This window comes from Echeneis naucrates, chromosome 3 (assembly GCF_900963305.1).
Source record: "Echeneis naucrates chromosome 3, fEcheNa1.1, whole genome shotgun sequence".
Taxonomy (NCBI): domain Eukaryota; kingdom Metazoa; phylum Chordata; class Actinopteri; order Carangiformes; family Echeneidae; genus Echeneis; species Echeneis naucrates.
In genome coordinates, this window is record NC_042513.1 from 15977314 (window position 1) to 15995672 (window position 18359).

The 18359-nt window shown below is 42.5% G+C and overlaps 1 protein-coding gene across 1 annotated transcript in view; it reads left to right on the top strand.

The window, feature by feature from the left end:
* LOC115040833 (serine/threonine-protein kinase BRSK2-like) overlaps positions 1-18359 on the top strand; it is a 94944-nt gene that overhangs the window by 39483 nt on the left and 37102 nt on the right. The window contains exon 2 of the mRNA XM_029497892.1: positions 6018-6112. Within this exon, the coding sequence (XP_029353752.1) occupies positions 6018-6112 (95 nt within the window). The remainder of the gene's footprint in view (positions 1-6017; positions 6113-18359) is intronic.

Sequence of the window (18359 nt, forward strand, 5' to 3'; positions counted from 1 at the left end):
TACTTTCTTACCTAGTACATAGATATATTTGCACAATTACTGCAATATACCTACATAAGATTTTTCTTTATTTTCAGACCCCATTTTTATACAGTCCACTTATGTGTTTATATGTGTGTACTACTGCTGTTAACACTGTGAATTTCCCCACTGTGGGGTACATAAAGCCTAATCTAATCTAAATAGGGCCATTTTTACATACATTTCAACAGAGTCACCCCCTGATGAGCTTCAGAGGCTTCTCAGCATTTTCCAAACCCAGAGTATATCACATTATAGGCAAAGCAGGCAGAGATGTGGGTTATTGTGCGTGCGTGTGTGTGTGTCGGTATTGACTTCCTCTTCCTAACAGCCTCCTTTGTGGGTAGCTAACTTGTCCACAGTAGGCTGTTTAAGATGCTCATTCTCTTCCCTCTGATGTCGCTGCCGTCAGCTGCTCCTCTGCAGAGTCTGACAAAAGCTGCTAGTTGGTCATGAGGTGATGACGATAGTGATGTTTCACTCTGACTCCAGAGGAGGAGGGGCTATGCGGCTGCTTCAGGATGGCAGCGCCGTTGATAACACGCTGCTCCACGAGCTGCAGCCTTGAGATGTAATGCTGCATTCAGGACCTGCTGGATATACTGTATGCAAGAGTACTGCAGTGACATTTAGCATGGAAATATTTTATTTCTCTACATCTAACCTGCAGCTGCTTTAACCCATTACTTAGAAATTTCATTTAACATTAAGATCCTTTGTCTTGCCTTTAGCACCACAAACTGCTCAGCTTGTTTTTTATGATGAAGTGACACCAGACAAGCCAAATATTCTCCATCCTTACTTCAAATTTCCTTGCTTTTCTTTCCACTGACATTTTCTGTCTTTTATTTTATTTTCTTCCCTCTTTCTTTTTATCTTCATTGTTTCCTTTATGCCTTCCTCATGACTTCCTATGCTTATCTCTGAAAGCAAGCATGTATAAATCTGTATAAATCTGTAAAAGTGTATAATCTATTCTACTGCCTGTTTAACAGGCAGTAGAACTTTTCAGCTCTGAGGTGAAAACAGCCAATAAATATTTGTAAGAAAAATGCCTATGTAAACAGAAACTCTCAGCAACGCCCAACTGTCTGCTTTACTAATATGACTTGAACGCAGCATGAAGCTTGTACTTTCTCCCCCTCTCTCTCCTCTTGAGGCTTGACCTGCTTTCTTGGCCTTCCTCTTCTCCTCCTCCCCCTCTTTCTTTTCACTGACAGAGGGAAAAGAGGTAGAAGGAGAAAATAAAAGGAGGAACTGGCTTTATTAATTACCTCATTAATGGAGAGAAGGGAGCTGGTTTTGTCAGGATTTGGAGGGGGGGGGGCATTATTCAATATATTCAATGGGGTTCATATTGTCAGGGGAGAGAGAGAAAAGGGGTGAGAAGGGGGGAGTGAGGCCACGGAGGAGAGGAGGCTAACCTTGACACAGATATCCTCTTTTTTCGCTGGATGTGTTGATGTGGAGCAGAATGAAGTGACATCAAATGTTTGCAGGAGTTAAAACACAAACAGCCGATTGGAAGCTGTGAGTCAGTGTCAGCGTCATCTGTTGCCTGGTAGATTTCTATCTGCTGAGCTCTAACCATTGGTCTCCTCTTCTCTGCTCTCTCTTAATGCTCCCTGCTGATTGGACGGCTGCTTCCTTCTCTCAACATGCTGACGTGAAAACAGGTAAGCAGCATGTGTGTGATGGTGACGATGATGAAAGTGTAGATGTTATTTTCAGGGTGTTCTATTAAGCTTATGTGATTATTGAAAATGTAATAGAAGATGGAGCTCCTCCTAAATTCTCCATCTTTTCATAAATCTCTGAACATGATTTACTCAAACTGTAATAATTTTTGTTGTTGAACACACTGTTATGGGTTTCCCATGGTTTCCTCCCACACAACAAGCAAAACTGCTTAATTGGTGACTCAAATTTTATCCGTAGGCGTGAATGACATCTGCCATCTTCCCCCTGTGGTACCAGTATTACAAAAAGTTACTTCAGTATTTTTCCATTTTCATGATATTACTTGAGATGCTTGATAAGTTTTAGCAAAATCATTAATTCAAAGAGAGACATCGGTCTTGAGCATTGACCACTTTTATACACATATTTGTCGCAAAAACGGGAAAGCTGCTTCAGAGCGATTTAAAAGAAAGATTTTTAAAAAATCGTAAAAGTTAGAGGAAAAAATATGACAAAGGTTTAAAAAGAAGGCACTGTAGCTCATCTGTGGTTAAACATTTTGCCTGTGCATGAATCTGAGCCCATACTAAAATTTCCATGTGGACTCCATGAATAACTTCAGACCCTGTTAAAGAGAATCCAGTCAGAGGTGAACTTTTACGTGTTGATGCATCTTAAATGCATCTCAGCCCAAAGCGCGTGGTCTTCTTTCTTCATTTTCACTCTTTGGCTCATTTACTGTGCTTGTCAATAAAACATGCCTTTAAAAAAAAAAACACATCTATCTAAGCAAGCCTTGTTCTTTTTAAATCCAATGTTTCTTCACTGGTCTGGAACACCGACTGCAACAGCTGAACAGCGTGAAACGCTTAATTCATGGTATAAAATCGATGTTCAGGCCTGTTTCTGTCCATGTGATCTTATTAGCCTCAATGAGCAGCTGGTGACAGTAAAGGTGTCGGCCCAGGTCTTGCCGTCAGGGTGGCCACATGCCTTTCTACCTCAGTGGCAAACCAGAGGCAGCAGTTAATCAATGCTACACAGCAGTTGGGGGAGGATTGGTGCAGGCATGACTGATAGAGAGGTGGACAATTTAAAGAACTGAGGGGGACTTAGTAAATAAATAAATTAATTCATAATTTAAATGTAAAACTCCAACGTATCAAACCAGCAGGTCATCAAGAATATAAAAGGGTTCTTGCACTGAACATCCCATGTTTGAATCCTTCCCTCCCTCACCATAGTGACAAATAAGATATAGATACAACAACAGATTTCTTCAAAAGACAAAAACCCAACAAACTTAGTTATAGATCTAAACTCCATGTAGACTAGGCCTTTCTCCGGGATCCACATGGATCTCCCGCTGAACTTCTTTTGAGGTTTTATTGCTCTTCCAGTCAGATCTACACAACAACAGGAAAGCTTTCTTTGTTGAGTTACTTAGAAACGAGGCAGGTGGAAACGAAGTGGGTTTTTTTTTTATGTCTAAATGTCAGAGAATATCCCCATTGGATGTAGTTACGGTACATATTGAATTTATTAACCAAATAAAAAATGTCAAACATAAAGTAGGTTTATGGTTGTAGCACTGCGTGCAATATGTATAGCTGTCTGTTCAGCCACTCAGGTGTCTGAAGAATGATAATTAGACAAGAAAAATATAGCAACCCAGATGTGTGATATATGTCCTCACAGCGCCCACTGGGCCCATGGAGCTGTAGGATACACTAATTTTACAATATATCTTCTCCTCGGGCTCTTTTTATCCAGAGGCCTCATTGGTACAAGACACAGTGACACAGTTAATCCGCCTGCTTTATGTTTTCTTGCCTGTTTCGTAACATGCACTTGAGCTGTGTTAAATTTCATTGTCCGTTTAAATAGATACATAAACAAATATTCCTTCTTCTAAACTGACGCACTGTGTTCATAGAGTCACATCAAAGTATGAGTTAGCTGACCATACACTTCAAAGCTGACATCAGATGGTGTCAGGCTGGGATACACCTGATAGTAGCTTAATATGATGGAGAATATGGCATTCAATGCATTTTTGTATGAAATCTGATTAAATTTAGACCAAGACGAATTGAGACAGTATAATTAGTGTTAAAAACAAACATCTGGTCATAGTCTCCCAATACATATGCTTAAGTAGCATAAATCTGGGGGCAATCAAGGTCTAAGGTTCAAGTCCTGGCTAGTTGTGGGGGAGCAGCTCTGACCCTCTCTATTCTGTCCTGATTGTCCGGTACAGTGGGATACCCTAGTACATTCCCTGCTTTATGGTCTATTTTCCTCTAAATTGGACCTCTGTTTTAGAGAATGAACATCATGTTGTATGGCTCAGACCATAAACTTATTAGAAAAACAATTACTGAGCTAATAAATCAAGTGAGAAGTAGGACATTTTCAAATAGACTTCTTGTCCCCTGATGGTCATTAGATAGAGTAAAGGTTTAAGATTCTTCAGCATTGGCTTCACTTTTCAGCCCCGCAGTCTACGTCCACTTTTATTGACAGCTGCAATGGCCCAGTGCGTCACACGGGCGACTCCTGGCTCAGATGGAGTGAAGAAGAAGAGAGTGAAAGGCAAAGCGACCCTGATGCTGCGTCATCAGAGTGTGGATGTTTGAATGAGCCAAAGATTGTAACGCTTTAAAGAGAGATGCTTTCAATGTCCAAATCCCAGGCATGTCCTCTTCTAACTCCAGAAGGTCCTGCATTGTTGAAGGAAGGCGAGCGATGACAAAACTGACGCTGTGGACACGTTAACTTCCATTATTTTCTGCTTAGCCACCACTCAGTTTCTGTATTCTGAGTTTCCTCGGCCTGTTGGTTTCATGCAGGATGATTCTGCTTCACTCCATCCCTACTTCCCTTCAAGGGTGAATCTCACTCACCTCCACACAGAGCAACCTTTATGTAGGCAGGCGTCCTCGAGCCTCTCTGACAACAACATCAATGAGACCCGCTGAATGTCGCCCATGATGCTATTTTGGTTCTAACCAGTGACATAAAGGAGACGCTCGTGTTGGGCCAAACGACCCCCACTGCTCACAGCTCTGCTGGTTTCTCTGTGAGGAAATCACCCTTCACGTAGTGCGACAATCATCTCTTGTGAAATGTAAATACAGTACGAGGTAATGAAGAGGTGCATATGCTCGGTGGCATTTCCCATGCCATCTGGAGACCTTCAGCACAAAGTAAACCCTGCTCCCTGGTGTCAGAGCTTTGATAGAGATGGATGGAGCCATTGTGGCCATGATAAGATGAATCTATTGCATGTTGACATTTTTGCTAAGGCGATCTGTCACGTCAGGTGATCTGCAATGAAAAACAACCTTGGGGGTTGTAGATACAAGTCAATTTCATTTTCACAGTTTTTATGTTCTGTAAACGCAAACAAATTGCACATGGGACCTGTTAATGAAGATTATGAGCAACGCTCATTCGGCTTCTGTTAAGACTTTTGTATCACAGGATTTTAAGCAGTAGTATTTTTGTGTTTTGTTTTCATACAACATCCATACAGCCCATGCAAAGGCCCAAAACTCACCTGAAACTGTTTTTGGCTTTAAAACCACATATTTATATTCTTCTGGATTTCAACACCTCAGATAAAACACCAGAGAAGTTCAAATATGGATTTTTTTAATATAAAGAACGTTATTGGCATTTTAGGCTATTGCAGTTCATACCAGGAATTTTTGTCCTGGTGAAGAAATAGTCACAACTAATAGCTCTTTTTACATTTTAGTTTGTGTGTAGAATAAACAACTTAGATAAATGTTCTTAATAAATGTTTGAGCTGCTTTTAGGATCATTTAGCCTCTGGACTGAACCTGGCTAACCTGTACCTGCTGCTTGCAGATTTAATTCTAAGCTCTCTCCAGCGTCATCAGCTACACAACTTGTAAAACAAGAAAACAAGTCCACACCGGTCACATAACATCTAGGCGTCTTTTGAGCTGAGGTCATTTCATCACATCCACTGTTTCCACTGTGAGGGTTGCTCATTTATGCTCAATCACAGCTACAGCTTCACCCCATTCGTGTCAGCCATTTTAACTTTATATTTGAATTTTGTTTGTCTCTATTGGTCTGGTTCTGTAGACTATGTGGAGTGATTCTGACAGTGACTGGTGCCCCAGAGGATGATGGGCAGCTTTGAGTGTAACATCCTTATTGCTGATCCTTTTGCTTCCTCCCTCTTGTGATGATCTGTCACATTGAGATTTGTTAGTACTCATCAGAATGAGTCAGACGGATTGTGAAGAAATGTCTTCATGTGGATTTAATTTCTGTTTCAGGTCTTGTGAAGCTGGGCGTCCACTGTGTCACGTGTCAGAAAGTCGCCATAAAGATTGTGAACAGGGAAAAGCTCAGCGAGTCTGTGCTCATGAAGGTAAGAGACTAACTTATAAATACCTGAACGCCGTCTCTGTTTTTTAACCTAAATATATAGAGACTACACCTTATACATCACACACTGCCTTGATCTGTTTACCTGTTAAAGTGTGAAAATGTTTTCAGGTGGAGCACTGGGTATTTTCAAAAGACAGAGTCTTAGTCCGCTCCCAAACAAACGTTTAGGTCCAAAAGAGTTCTGAAATGGATTAGACTGAGGCAGAAAGTTCCTGTAGCCTGCCACAGGGGCAGCAGCTGGTAAAGAGTCCCAAAGAGCTGGGGGCCTGTGCAACATCATGAAAACATATGTTTAAAAAAAAAAAGATACAAAGCAGAGGAGAACTCTGATCTAAGTGATCAATGCCTCATTTCACAGATTGGAAGAAGTCTGAGTCTTCAAATTCTGATTTGACAACATCACGTGCACACACACACACAATCATGCACAGTCTATGAAAAATTAGCTGTTTGAGGGTAGTTTACTGCCATCTGAAGATATTTTTGACAGCACACGCTTGTGTGTGTGTGTGTGCGTGCGTGTGTGCGTGTGTGTGTGTGCGTGTGCGTGCATGCGTGTGTGTGTGAGAGAGAGAGAGTCATTGTGAGGGTTTCATGAGATTAGACCGGTTTTTATCAGCAGCATTCTCTAAAGAGAAACTCTGAGCATCAAACATCTCTGCTTCCTCTGGCCACACTTTAATGTCTTAGCAATCACACAAATCTCCTTTATTTTTGTGTGTATCTTGATATGTGTTGTTGGAGGACATGTAACTAGACTGTTTACTGCAGCATTAACTGTTCTTTCATCCCAATGAGTGTGTGTGTGTTCATGTTTCTCACTGATACCAGAGAGTGGAGGATGGTGCAGTAACGTCTCATCAGTGACGTCACAATGAAATCAGCGGCGTCTCAAGATCAGCCTGTCACTAATTCGTCAGGGGTTTGAGTTTTTTTTTTTATTATTATTTATTGGTTCAATTTATATGAGTTAGAGGAATGAGTAATTAGTCAGCTGAGAGTTGGTAATCATACGCTTCACACATACACACTTCATTGTACTCTAAATAAATCTGGTGCTGCTAAAATCTGAGTGGACTAAAAGTGAGTTACTGCAGATTCTTTGAAATTGCACAGACGTAAAGGACTCTATCTTCCGTGCAAGTGTAATGTTAAGCAATGTTATTTTATTTTAAGACTGATAGGAGACGAGCAGCTCCACATCATAAACCAACCACCTGACCCAAGACAGACTGCACTTCAGGTCTAAGATTCACCCATTTACACGCAACATTATTTTAGATTTTTAAATGATTGCCCTATTTCGAGGGAAATAGACCAAGGGAAAGGAAAGAAGGGGATGGATTAAGGGGTCTGTCCTCGATACCTGACAGCCTGTACCACACAGTTAGGATAGAGTACAGAGCTGGTCAGACTCACTCCTCATATCATTTCCTCCCAATATGGCTTCTTCCATCTTCAAACAACCAAGATGGCTGATTGTGAAATTCAGCTTCAAAATGAGTCCATAAGATAATGGGTGAACGGCAGGCTTGCACTTGGTCTGGTCAAGAAAGTCACAATCAAACCTGCATCAACACAGCACACTAGCTTGTTGTTGGTCATTTTACATCCAATTATCATCATCTGTGAGTTGTGTCTGCAATTAGACAAAAGCTGTGGAGATGAAAGGCAGCAGATGCTTGGTCGCCATCCTGGCTCACTGTGTGTTACTCTCCTGTCACCTGGAGGTGGGGTTTACCCCTACAGCATCTTCCTCAGTCCTTTCCCACTCGATTTATTTTAGGAGATGCCAGGGCCCCTGCTGTCAACTACTGGCTTGAGTTATCACAATTATGCTATCCTACAATGTACCAGTCCACCCAAGAGACCAGTTTAATCCAGTTTTTTTTTTTTTTTGTTTTTTTTTTTATTTGAAGTTAGCTCAATGATATATATATATATATATATGGATGGGGTTTAATGGTGTTCCATGTTTAAAACCCAATGTTTACTTCTGCTCTGTTCGACCTTCTTCAGATGACATTTTGAAGAGATCCCATTTTGTTTGACATTTTCAGACAGCTTCTTTTATCTCAGTGTTTGCAAAGCATTGGATAGATTCTTCTGTTTTGAATATGAATATGTGCTCTGTTCCCAACACTAGACACATTTAAATAAAAGCTCAAACCGTTACCAGATAAACAAACTTGTTTCCCTTTTAAACCTTTGCCCATGACTTTTAGACAGACCTTACATTTTTTTCTAGTGACGGAACTAAATACTCTCTCCTGTTTGCTGTATAATTGGAATGAAACGGGAACTGAATTTGGTGGGAAAAAAAACAGCACAGCATGTTTCTGTAGATGCTTGAAAGGAAATGTTCGTTGTTCGAGTTTTGTATCTTGTCTCAGGAGAGGGATTGGCAGAGCTACAGGTCTGTGACTCTGACTCAGGGAACACTGTTTACTTCAGATCTGTCGCCACATCCTAATGATCCCTAGCAAATTGGTTTTCGGCTTTGAAATAACCACTTTTCCAAATTGGACAACCACAGGTTTTCTTTTTAACTGCCATCCAGAACTGTATCTTAATCCTCTGGAGGGGGGTCTGTGGGGGTCCGGTGTCTGCTGGTTGTGCTGTGCGTTACCTCATGTTGCTGTCTCTGCTATTCACCTTGATTAGTAGACTGTCCTGTGCTCCATGTCTACTTTTATGATGGTACTTCTTGTCACAGATTCAGGATGACGGCCAAAATGGAGGCGAGAATTAGTGAGTTAGAGTCGCGGCTCCGCACTTTAGCTAGCTCAGCTTATGCTAGTGTAGCTAGCTATAAAGCTAAGTCTGTTTCACCTTAGCTTGGCTCAGTGACGTTGGTAACCATGGTAACTAGCAGTCTGGGCTAAGAGGAGCGGCAGAGTAGTTGAACACACGGACTCTTTTCTTCCTTCAACATCACAACACAGGACTTTTAGGAGTTTCATCACACTGACGATAAAGCTTACAGAGGCTACAGCTGGCATTCACTGGAGAGAGGGACAAACACGACACAACATGGCTACTTGCTGACTACGTCACACATTACACACAAGCCCACCTGCTTAAAGGGGAACGCTCAGGCCGGTCACACTGAGCAGCGGCCATGAGACAAGTGAACGAGAGACTCAGGACAGAAGACCCGGAGTCTGATCCCCTAAAGTGGAGCTGTGCGGATGTTAAACAGCTGCAAGTATCAACATACATTTCAATATAGTTCCCCATTGTTGAGCCAAGGGGCAGTGCTAGGCCTGCAGCTTTGGGGGGGGCACAGCCCCCCAATGGCAATAATGGTTAGATAATGCAAATAGTGCAGAATAATTTTATTATAATCTGTTATAGGCCGTTTTGCTCATTGTTCCAGTTTGATGTTAAAAGACATGAGGAAGAATACCTGTTTGTAGGCCTGCTTTATTATCAAATGTATGCTGTTGTTACCTCAATATATAAATAAAAGCAGCCCCATAAATTTCCCAGCTGACAGATTAACGTATGTCGTATGTGTTAACGTCCTGTGGATAAGCTAACTACTTTAGCTGGACTCTCTCCCAATATATAATTATTAATATAATAATTTCCATTAGTGTAAAGGTGAGGCAGCGTGTCTTTGGATGTCTGTTGTGTGAGTGATGAATGTAAGTGAATTTCCCTCAGGATAAATATATGATATCTATCATATATATCACATTTATAATAAATAAAAAATATATATAATAATTCTGTTTCCCAGTTCTGGATGTAAAGGAAAAATACAGATGGAGGATGCTGATCTACCGATTTTTTTCTGTGTGGTGGTGGTGTAGTGGTTAGCACCGCCCCGCAATAAGGTATGCACAATTCGATTCCCGTTGTGGGCACCTGAACATGTCTAGGTTAAGTAATGTAAATGTATGTGGTAACTTGAGCAGCACTATGGCGTAGTGGAGGTCGCAGGTTCGATTCCCGGTAGGGGCAGGTGGTCAATGGGAGTGACTTGGCTACAACAAGGAAAAGTGGAGAGTAGAGAGATGGTAAAGAGCCCAGACCTGTTTATGAGTAATTGACCGGGCTAATGCAAGATACAGCGCCCCCCCCAGGACCTTGACCGGACCATACCAGACTAAATCAGTGACGGCACCCCTCCAAAGGCGTGACCAGAGAATATGGACCAGAAAAAACAGAATGAATCACCTACTGAGATGACTTATTTATGGAGGAAAAAGGGACAGAATTTAATATACCAGTTCATTAAATTAAAAAATATTTATAATTATGTCACTATTTAATGAATTATTTCATGGTCCTGTTGCAGTGCTTCATGAATTTATTTTATCTGTCAAACTCATCAAAGTTTGACCCCCCCCCAACAAATGGTTTAAGCCCCGCCCCCCTTAGTTACTGTTGCTATGATAGGCTTTTTTCTGTTGTCTGAAGTTTCGTAGGAAAAGACAGGCCTGTATTCAGCTGTGAGTGACGAGGAGTTGGACCGTGTTGTAAGTGATGTCCACAGAAGACATCCAAACTCTGGCTACAAGCTAATGCGTGTTCCAGCTAATAATACAGCCACGATGTACGATGTATTTTGTCATTTGTTAAACCATGATTTCCTGATACAGTTGTTATTGTTAAAAGTGCCACTAAGTGCTCCTCATTCTGAATTCACACAGTAATTTTGACTCAATGAATTCACACAGTAATTTTGACTCAAATAGACTTCTGGTCTCTGTAATGTGGGAGAGTAGCTCTTGAAACAAGAAAAAACAAAGATGAATTATTTTTTGCAAACCATAATAAGAATCATTGCTGGAATCGGCTGTATGAGCTCTAAGGACTGTGTTTTTTGGAAGTTTATACACTTCTGAGGGCTTGTTATTCATCTCCTACAAATCGAATTGTGCTTCAGTCTGAGTTTGGTGACAAAAGAATGCATTTGTGGCCATGTTGGTGGGAGAACTGACTGTAGAGACACCCAGCAGACAAAGGACTGTGGAAATCACAGGAAAGGACAGCCGGGTTCTTCGACTACTTCACAGTAAGTAGTAACATGTCAGAACAGATTCCTTTACAAACTGAAACCACATTATCAGAGGTGTTTCCAAAGTCAATCAGTCAGTGTGTTAAATAATCAATATTGATACAAATAATTGTGGTTCAGTCTGATCCTGTGAAAGGGACTTTGAAGGGGCACGGCCGGCATGAGGCATTAGAGTATGTGTGTCTGCCTGTACGCCTGTGCAGTGTGTGTCTGTGTGTTCGTGTGTGTGATTAAATCTCTTTTTCCAGTTGAAGTGCAGCAGATTGCATGTTTGAGCTCTTCAGAGGTCGACCGCGGCCCCCTCACGCCTGACTGGACTCATTTCATCGTCTCAACGAGTGGCTGGTTGTGTTAATGGTGTCAATACTGACTTAACAGTGTTGATTCTACCCACTGCTTCTGCTGCATGAAGAGTGTGACTGTGTGTGTGAGAGAGGGAGTGTAAGTGTGGGTGTCTGTGTGTGTGTGTGTGTGTGTGTGTGTGTGTGTGTGTTTTTGTGCACGTGCGCGACCCTCCATGTATCTGACAACATTGTTTTCCCACCCGATCCACAACAAGAGAAGTTGATAAAGTTATGCATGCAGTAATTAGACACATTTCACTTTTTATTACAAGAATTACTGTGTGTAAGAACCCTTAAACCAGAAAGGAAAAGGATTTCTATTGAAATCTCTTTAAATGTCCCTCTAATCGCTCCTCAGAGACATGGGAGTTTGTCTTGAACACATCTGATATTGTTGAGGGATCAGATTTTTTCCGCCACATCTCATATCCATCCAGCCATCTATTATCTACACTGCTTATCCGTGCAGGCCAGAGTTCAGGGGGTCCGGAGTCAATCTCAGCTGACAGTGAGCAAAGCTCTGTAACCCTGGACAGGTTGACCGTCCATGGCAGGGACAGAAGTATTCAAGTCTGGGGACAGTCGAGAGGATTTGATTGAAGTCTATGTGAAAATAGCCGTACTTCTCACTTGATTTATAACCTCACTCTTCTTGAAGGGTCTTTAATACAACATTCCTGTACCACAAAGGGCGACCTCCCTGTCAACCCGCCCATCACTTCTGCTGCAACACACCATCTCCTCCAAATACGTTTTATTCCGATTTAAAAAAAAACCAAGATGGCTGACAGACAAATGACAAACTGGCTGCTTCAAAACAGCAGCTCACAAACAAGTGGCTGATGTCATGGTAGGCTGACGCACGTCCTGCTTCCTAAAATTTGCATGAATGAATCGCCGCACTGGAAGAAAAATATAATTGGGGGTGTATTTCTCTTGAAAAGAAAGAGGAGGAGGAGAGGGTTCATACCCACTGGAAGCGGCGTCAGATGGTTGTTACAGACGCGATGGTTGAGTGAAAGGATACTGATTGAAATCCACCAGAGAAGCGAGCATCTGTCCTTTTGCCATGATTCACCACTGACCTCAATCAGTTCATCGTCACATCAGCCCCCCCCCTCCATATGTCTGCTGTTAATGTATTCTGTCTGTGCACTGAGGAGGCTGATGGCTCCTTCTCACTGGTCACCAGATGTATGTGTGGATCGAACTGGGCTCACAGCCTACTTGTAACCCAGTGGCACCGGCTCTCGGGCCGTGCAGAGGAGACACTGTCTGCTGATAGGCTTAGCTCCTCTGGTTTCCTCCCCCTGTCTGTCCATCTCAGTGCTGCTTTTACTTTCTTTCCTGTTTTTGCTCGCCAACTAATTTGGCTCTCCTCTAACCTCCTTTCCTTCTTTACCTCCTCACATTCTTCCTTCTCCTTTTACCTCTAATCACTTCATTTTCTCTCCCCCCTTTTTCCTTTTCAATTCTCCTCACATTTAACTCTTCATTTCCTTTCGTTTCGTTTCCTTTCTTTTTTTTTCTCTCACCTATTCCAGTCATTTTTTTGAATGGATCTGTGTTGCTTCATCAATGCCTGTCTGCTCTAGCAGCTGTTTGCGTCACAACTGCCTGACTGTGATTGGAGGCTGCCTGAAAGTGGATGGTCGCTCCTCCTTTGCTGTCTTCCTCTCTTTCAGGATTCTACAGACGTAATAGCAACAGATGGCGGTTTGATTACCAAGTGGATGTTCAATTTATCACCCTTTGCGCCCCTCAGCTCTGTATCGTGTTTCAATTAAATGGGAATTGTGAAGCAGCATGCAGTTACCAGAGTCAATCCTCTGAATACATTAAGAGGAGCTGCCACGTATGGAGGCGTTGACTGGAAGAGAAGTGTTGCCATGAATCAGGAGCTCTGGGCTCCTCGGTGGACTTGAGGAAAATTGGTATCAGCGCTGGTATAACACCTGCCAGAGCTCAAACTCCAGCCAGTTCTATAGGGGTCACTGCAGTCCTTGTGCTTTTGAAGTTTTGAAGTGTTTATTTTTTTACAACAAATACTTTTTATACTCTCTGACTCATGGTTGGAGACCTGCCACAGTCTGGTGAAACTCTGCCAGTGGACTCATCAGGAGAAAAGATTTGACTCAAGTGTGTACCTGTTGACTCCCAAGGTGCGCCTGGGCAAGGGTTTCAAAGTTAAAGTCAGTTTCATTTATTTTGTGGTTGACGCTGTCAGATTTTCAATATTTGAATGGTCATGAGGTATAAAGATGTGCAATGTGTTGAAATGAACAATGATTTCAGTTAAACATCAAAGAAGGCCAAGGGTCTGAAACAACTCATAATTGTTGCTTAGCAACAATTATGAGGTGTCATGTTTGTAGTAATAACGAAAGGAAGAATGTGGAAAGTGTTTGGCAGCGACCAAATCAAGAAGAAATATGACAGAGGAGCATGTGTTTCTATTATCTATCATTCAATGATTTGGCAGAAGTAATTGTTTTGACCCAAATCACCTTCTTTTCCTGAACCTAACGTGACGCTATTAGGCTAACAGTTACAATGAAGGTACAAATCTCCCTCTCTGTTCGCAGTTTTGAATGAAGTGTCAATACTCCATGATGTCGCCCATTGCCTTGTGAAGTGTCCCTTTGAACCCTCCAGTTTGTAAATAGTTTGTCAGCCAATTTGGTTTCATGAAACCAGAAGAATTACATTTGGAGGGAATGATGGAGCTGAGGTGGAGCTGACTGCTTCTGTACTCTATCCTGATTATCACGCAGGTCGCCCTTTGTGGTTCAGTCTGTCGATCACACAGTAGCCAGGAAGGGAACACGTTTACTGACTTCGTAAATCAAGTGAGAAAAGGGCCTGTTTTCACATACATTTCCAGGCTTCTTGTACTTCTTCTCTCAGCCAGGTCCAGTTTTATACACAAACTATGTTTCATGAATCATATTCTCGACTATTAAGCTTGGTGTGAAACATTTATTAGATTAAACTAAAGTTTTTTGCCTAGGGCCCCTTTTGTGAATATAAACTGAACATAGTTGGCATCCTTGATAAAGATGAAGCTTCAAACTTCAAGTCTGGAGGCAGTGAGTGTTGGATGCGCTACTCTTTTACTCTTTTAGGGCCTTGAGCTGGCAGGATGTGTCAGTTTGTGAGGTTAGACGGTGACTCATCCTGAATAAAGATGTTTTGTGCTACCCAGTCCAATTCTTTGTCCATAAGCCAGCTCTTTGCAGAGCGGTCACCATCACTCCCCACCCTCAGCTGTCTGGCTTTGCACTTGGTCTTAAACGGACGTGGCAAAAATGTATTGCTAAAATTAAGAAACAAACATAGCTCCCATCTGTTCTTTTGTGTTATACTTTCAACATTTCCTGTCCTGGACTATTGCAATTCACTGCTCTGGCTGATTAACGACTATTAGTTTGGTTTTACTTTGCTCTAAATGTATGCATCATTTAAAAAACCTCTCATGGACGGAGCAGCCAATTATTTGAGGACAGGTGCAGATGTCAGCATTATGTGCACTAAGTAATTAAAGTTAATGGCATGAATTAACCAAATTGCACTTAAGGGATTTAGAAGGACAAATGTTCTTTCACTCCAGACCATCTCAAGGCTCAAACTGAAACTCATCATTTGTCTTGCTTTTGTGGTGACTCAGACGTAGAAATATAAAGGAAACTTCTTTTATTCATCTTCATCTTCTACCACTTATCCAGTTCCGGGTTGCGGGGGCTGCTGGAGCCAATGCCAGCTATCATCGGGCAAAGGTGGGGTACACTCTGGAGAGGTCGCCAGTCCATCACAGGACCAACACACAGAGACAGACAGAGACCAACAACCACTCACAGTCACACTCAGACCTACAGACAGTTTAGAGTCACCAGTTAACCTAAACATGCATGTTGGACGGAGTGAGGAAACCCACACAGGAACAGGGAGAACATGCAAACGCCTCACAGGAACCGAACCCACAACCTTCTTGGTGTGGGGCACTAGGCCACCTTGATGCCTCATGGTTTTGGGGGATATTTTATGCTATTATTAGATAGAGACAGTGGAGAGAGTGAGCGAGGGGTTGACAGACAGCAATCGTTCTGTCCAGTCAGGAGTCAAACTCCTAGACTGCAGCCAGTATTCGAGACTGATTCCTTATTCCCTTTATGGTGCTGGTGCTTCAGGCAACGGTAAAAACTGGCATCTTTTCTTCCCACTGCCACAAAATGCTGCTAATCGTTGGTGTCTGTAATCAGGGCTGTGAAGTCTCCCATTGTTTTGTAAATTATCTGTTGGCCGTTTTGGTTTGTTGGAACAAGAGGAAGCCATATTTTGAGGAAAGGTCTGTGGAGCTCATATATCCACACAGAGCGGGACAACCACTGCGTCTGACCATTATGCCGTCCTGTGAAAATGTTTTAGACACAGCCAACTGGAAGGTGACTGTGCTGGACCAAGGGAGGGGGGGGTCTCATTTCCAGTCTGGGCTGCGAAGATTTGAGGAAGGAGAGAGCGCTCGCAGGGATGTATTCAGTAGTCACAGTGTGAGTGTGACCCAGTGGGACATGAAAGACTTCCTGCTGGAGCTCAGACGCAGAGAAGCAGTGAACAGAGGTTTAATCAGCTCATTTATACCTGTGAGACAAACTGGACCTAGACTACGTGACTCTAAGTCTGAGATCGAGAGTGAACCACAGTCCTCAGAGCATCTTCATATAGACGTCTCTGGTTCTGATGAAGACATTTCTGGTCCTGGTTAATGAAGTTTGACCTATTTAATTATGGGAGTGGAAATAAGGGTCATGAACATTTGCCAAATTTTTAATGAGTAAGATTTCCTTTATAACCTTGACAAAAAGACTTTACCCATCCAACCGTTCTATAATCTATACCGCTTGTCCATACAGAATCCCATCTGACATTGGTCTGGGCTGTTTGGCACTGCCTGAAAAGGTCACCAGATTATTGCCGGCTCTTCACAGAGAGAAATACAACCATTCACACTCGTGCATCAGGGTGATTAAGAATCACTGAACAATAAATGTGTATGTCTTTGGACTGCAGCTGAAGCTGGAGTACCTGGAGGACCCTCCGCTGTTAGACCAAATTGTTGACCACTGCACCACCGTGCAAACCGACCAAAGGGATATGTCAGCATATTAGCAGTTTTGTGCGTGTTCTAGTCATTCATCTGCAGACCTTTATGCATCTGGCCTGAGGACAGGGATCTACATGAATCACCATCCTGATATTTGGTCTGGCTTCATTGTAGACATGCTAGTTCTTCTTCCCGTTCCGCAGATCTTGAACTGTGATTCGCCACAAAGGCACTGGACCTAGTCCTCACATTGGTCCAGTACATTTACATATTCTTAAACCATTATTGCCTCATATGAACACACCAAGAGCCCTTAATTTAAAGTGCACACTTCTTCCACACACCTTCACTTCCATTACAATCTGCACTATGCATGACTTAAAAAGATAAAAGCTTATATGTTAATGCCTTTTTAATGAGGGCAAACGCAGCTGGAAACACTTCTGCTAATTCATCTCAACAAAGCCGATGAGCCTGAGATAATTCAGGTGAGCCGGGGACAGTAGCACTGGATTAGTTAAGATTCAGAGGCGATCATCACGCCCCGATCATCCGACAAACAGGCTGAGGGGGACTAGTTCTCTGAGATCTCTGAGACCTGAGTTATAGAGGTTACTTGCAGTCGTGTACAGCTCATGTTTTTCCCCACCCTATCCCCCAGCCTCTCCTCCCCATCCACACGCTTTATTACTGCCCATTAAAAAACCAAATGGGTCATAATCGGGCTTAATAAATGTCGGCAGGGCTGCTCCTAGGGGGAGAGCAGGCAGCTGAATGTCAGTTTACCTTGTACATGTGTTTAATCAGCCTGCGCCATGCGTGTGCGTGTCTGTGTGTGGCAATGAAAATTAGGGTAATTAGATCTGATAGCGGGAGGATGAGCTGATGCGCTGCTTCTGCAACCATCTCAGACATGAGTCATCGCATGACACATGGGAATCCAAAGTCTGCAGACCAATTCATGTGCTGGTATGTGACAAAAACAAGGGACAGACTATCCAACATGGAGCCAAGATGGAGCCAAGATGGAGTTTCAGCTGACCGTGGTAGAAGTTCTTAAGGAAACGTTTGCGTTTTGAAACCACAAATATATTTTATCATGGACATGGATGTCCATGATAAAAGTTAAAAATGACGGTGTTACAAAGATACTAAGCACATAATATCTGGTAAACGATCTCACCTCAGTATCTAGGCCAGTATTTCCACTTTAAAGCTGTTGCATCAGTGCCTTTCTATGAAAGTCTTGTTATTCACTCTTCTAGTTAACACCGCGAGTGGTGAAAGACATTTTGATCGGCATTGTTATTAGAATTCTTCTTCCTTTTCCTCTTTGGGAGAAAACTTTTGGGATGAGAGGTTTGGAGGGAGAAGCTGCTGTCACAGCCTGCTCTGGGAAAACCACTGGTCCAAAGATTAAAGAAAAGTCTTTTATTATTTATTCGGTGCCGACCACCTTCTCTCAGCCATGACAAACCTTTGAAGACTGGTGGCTTTGATTGAAACTGAATTTCTTTTCCTGGCATCTTCCGTCTTCCGTCCAGCCCGTCAGACCCGCCACATTGCCGCTGAGTGGGGGACAGCGAAGGATAACTCACAGGGGCAAGAAACGAGTGGTGAGGACAGAACGGGTATTGAATGACAGATGGCTGATGTTCCACACTTTGACACCCAGCACTGATGAGAATCTGAGATCAATAGGTGGTATTGGCGAAGGATTAGTTTTAGCACCTGTGGTGTAGATCTCTCAGTG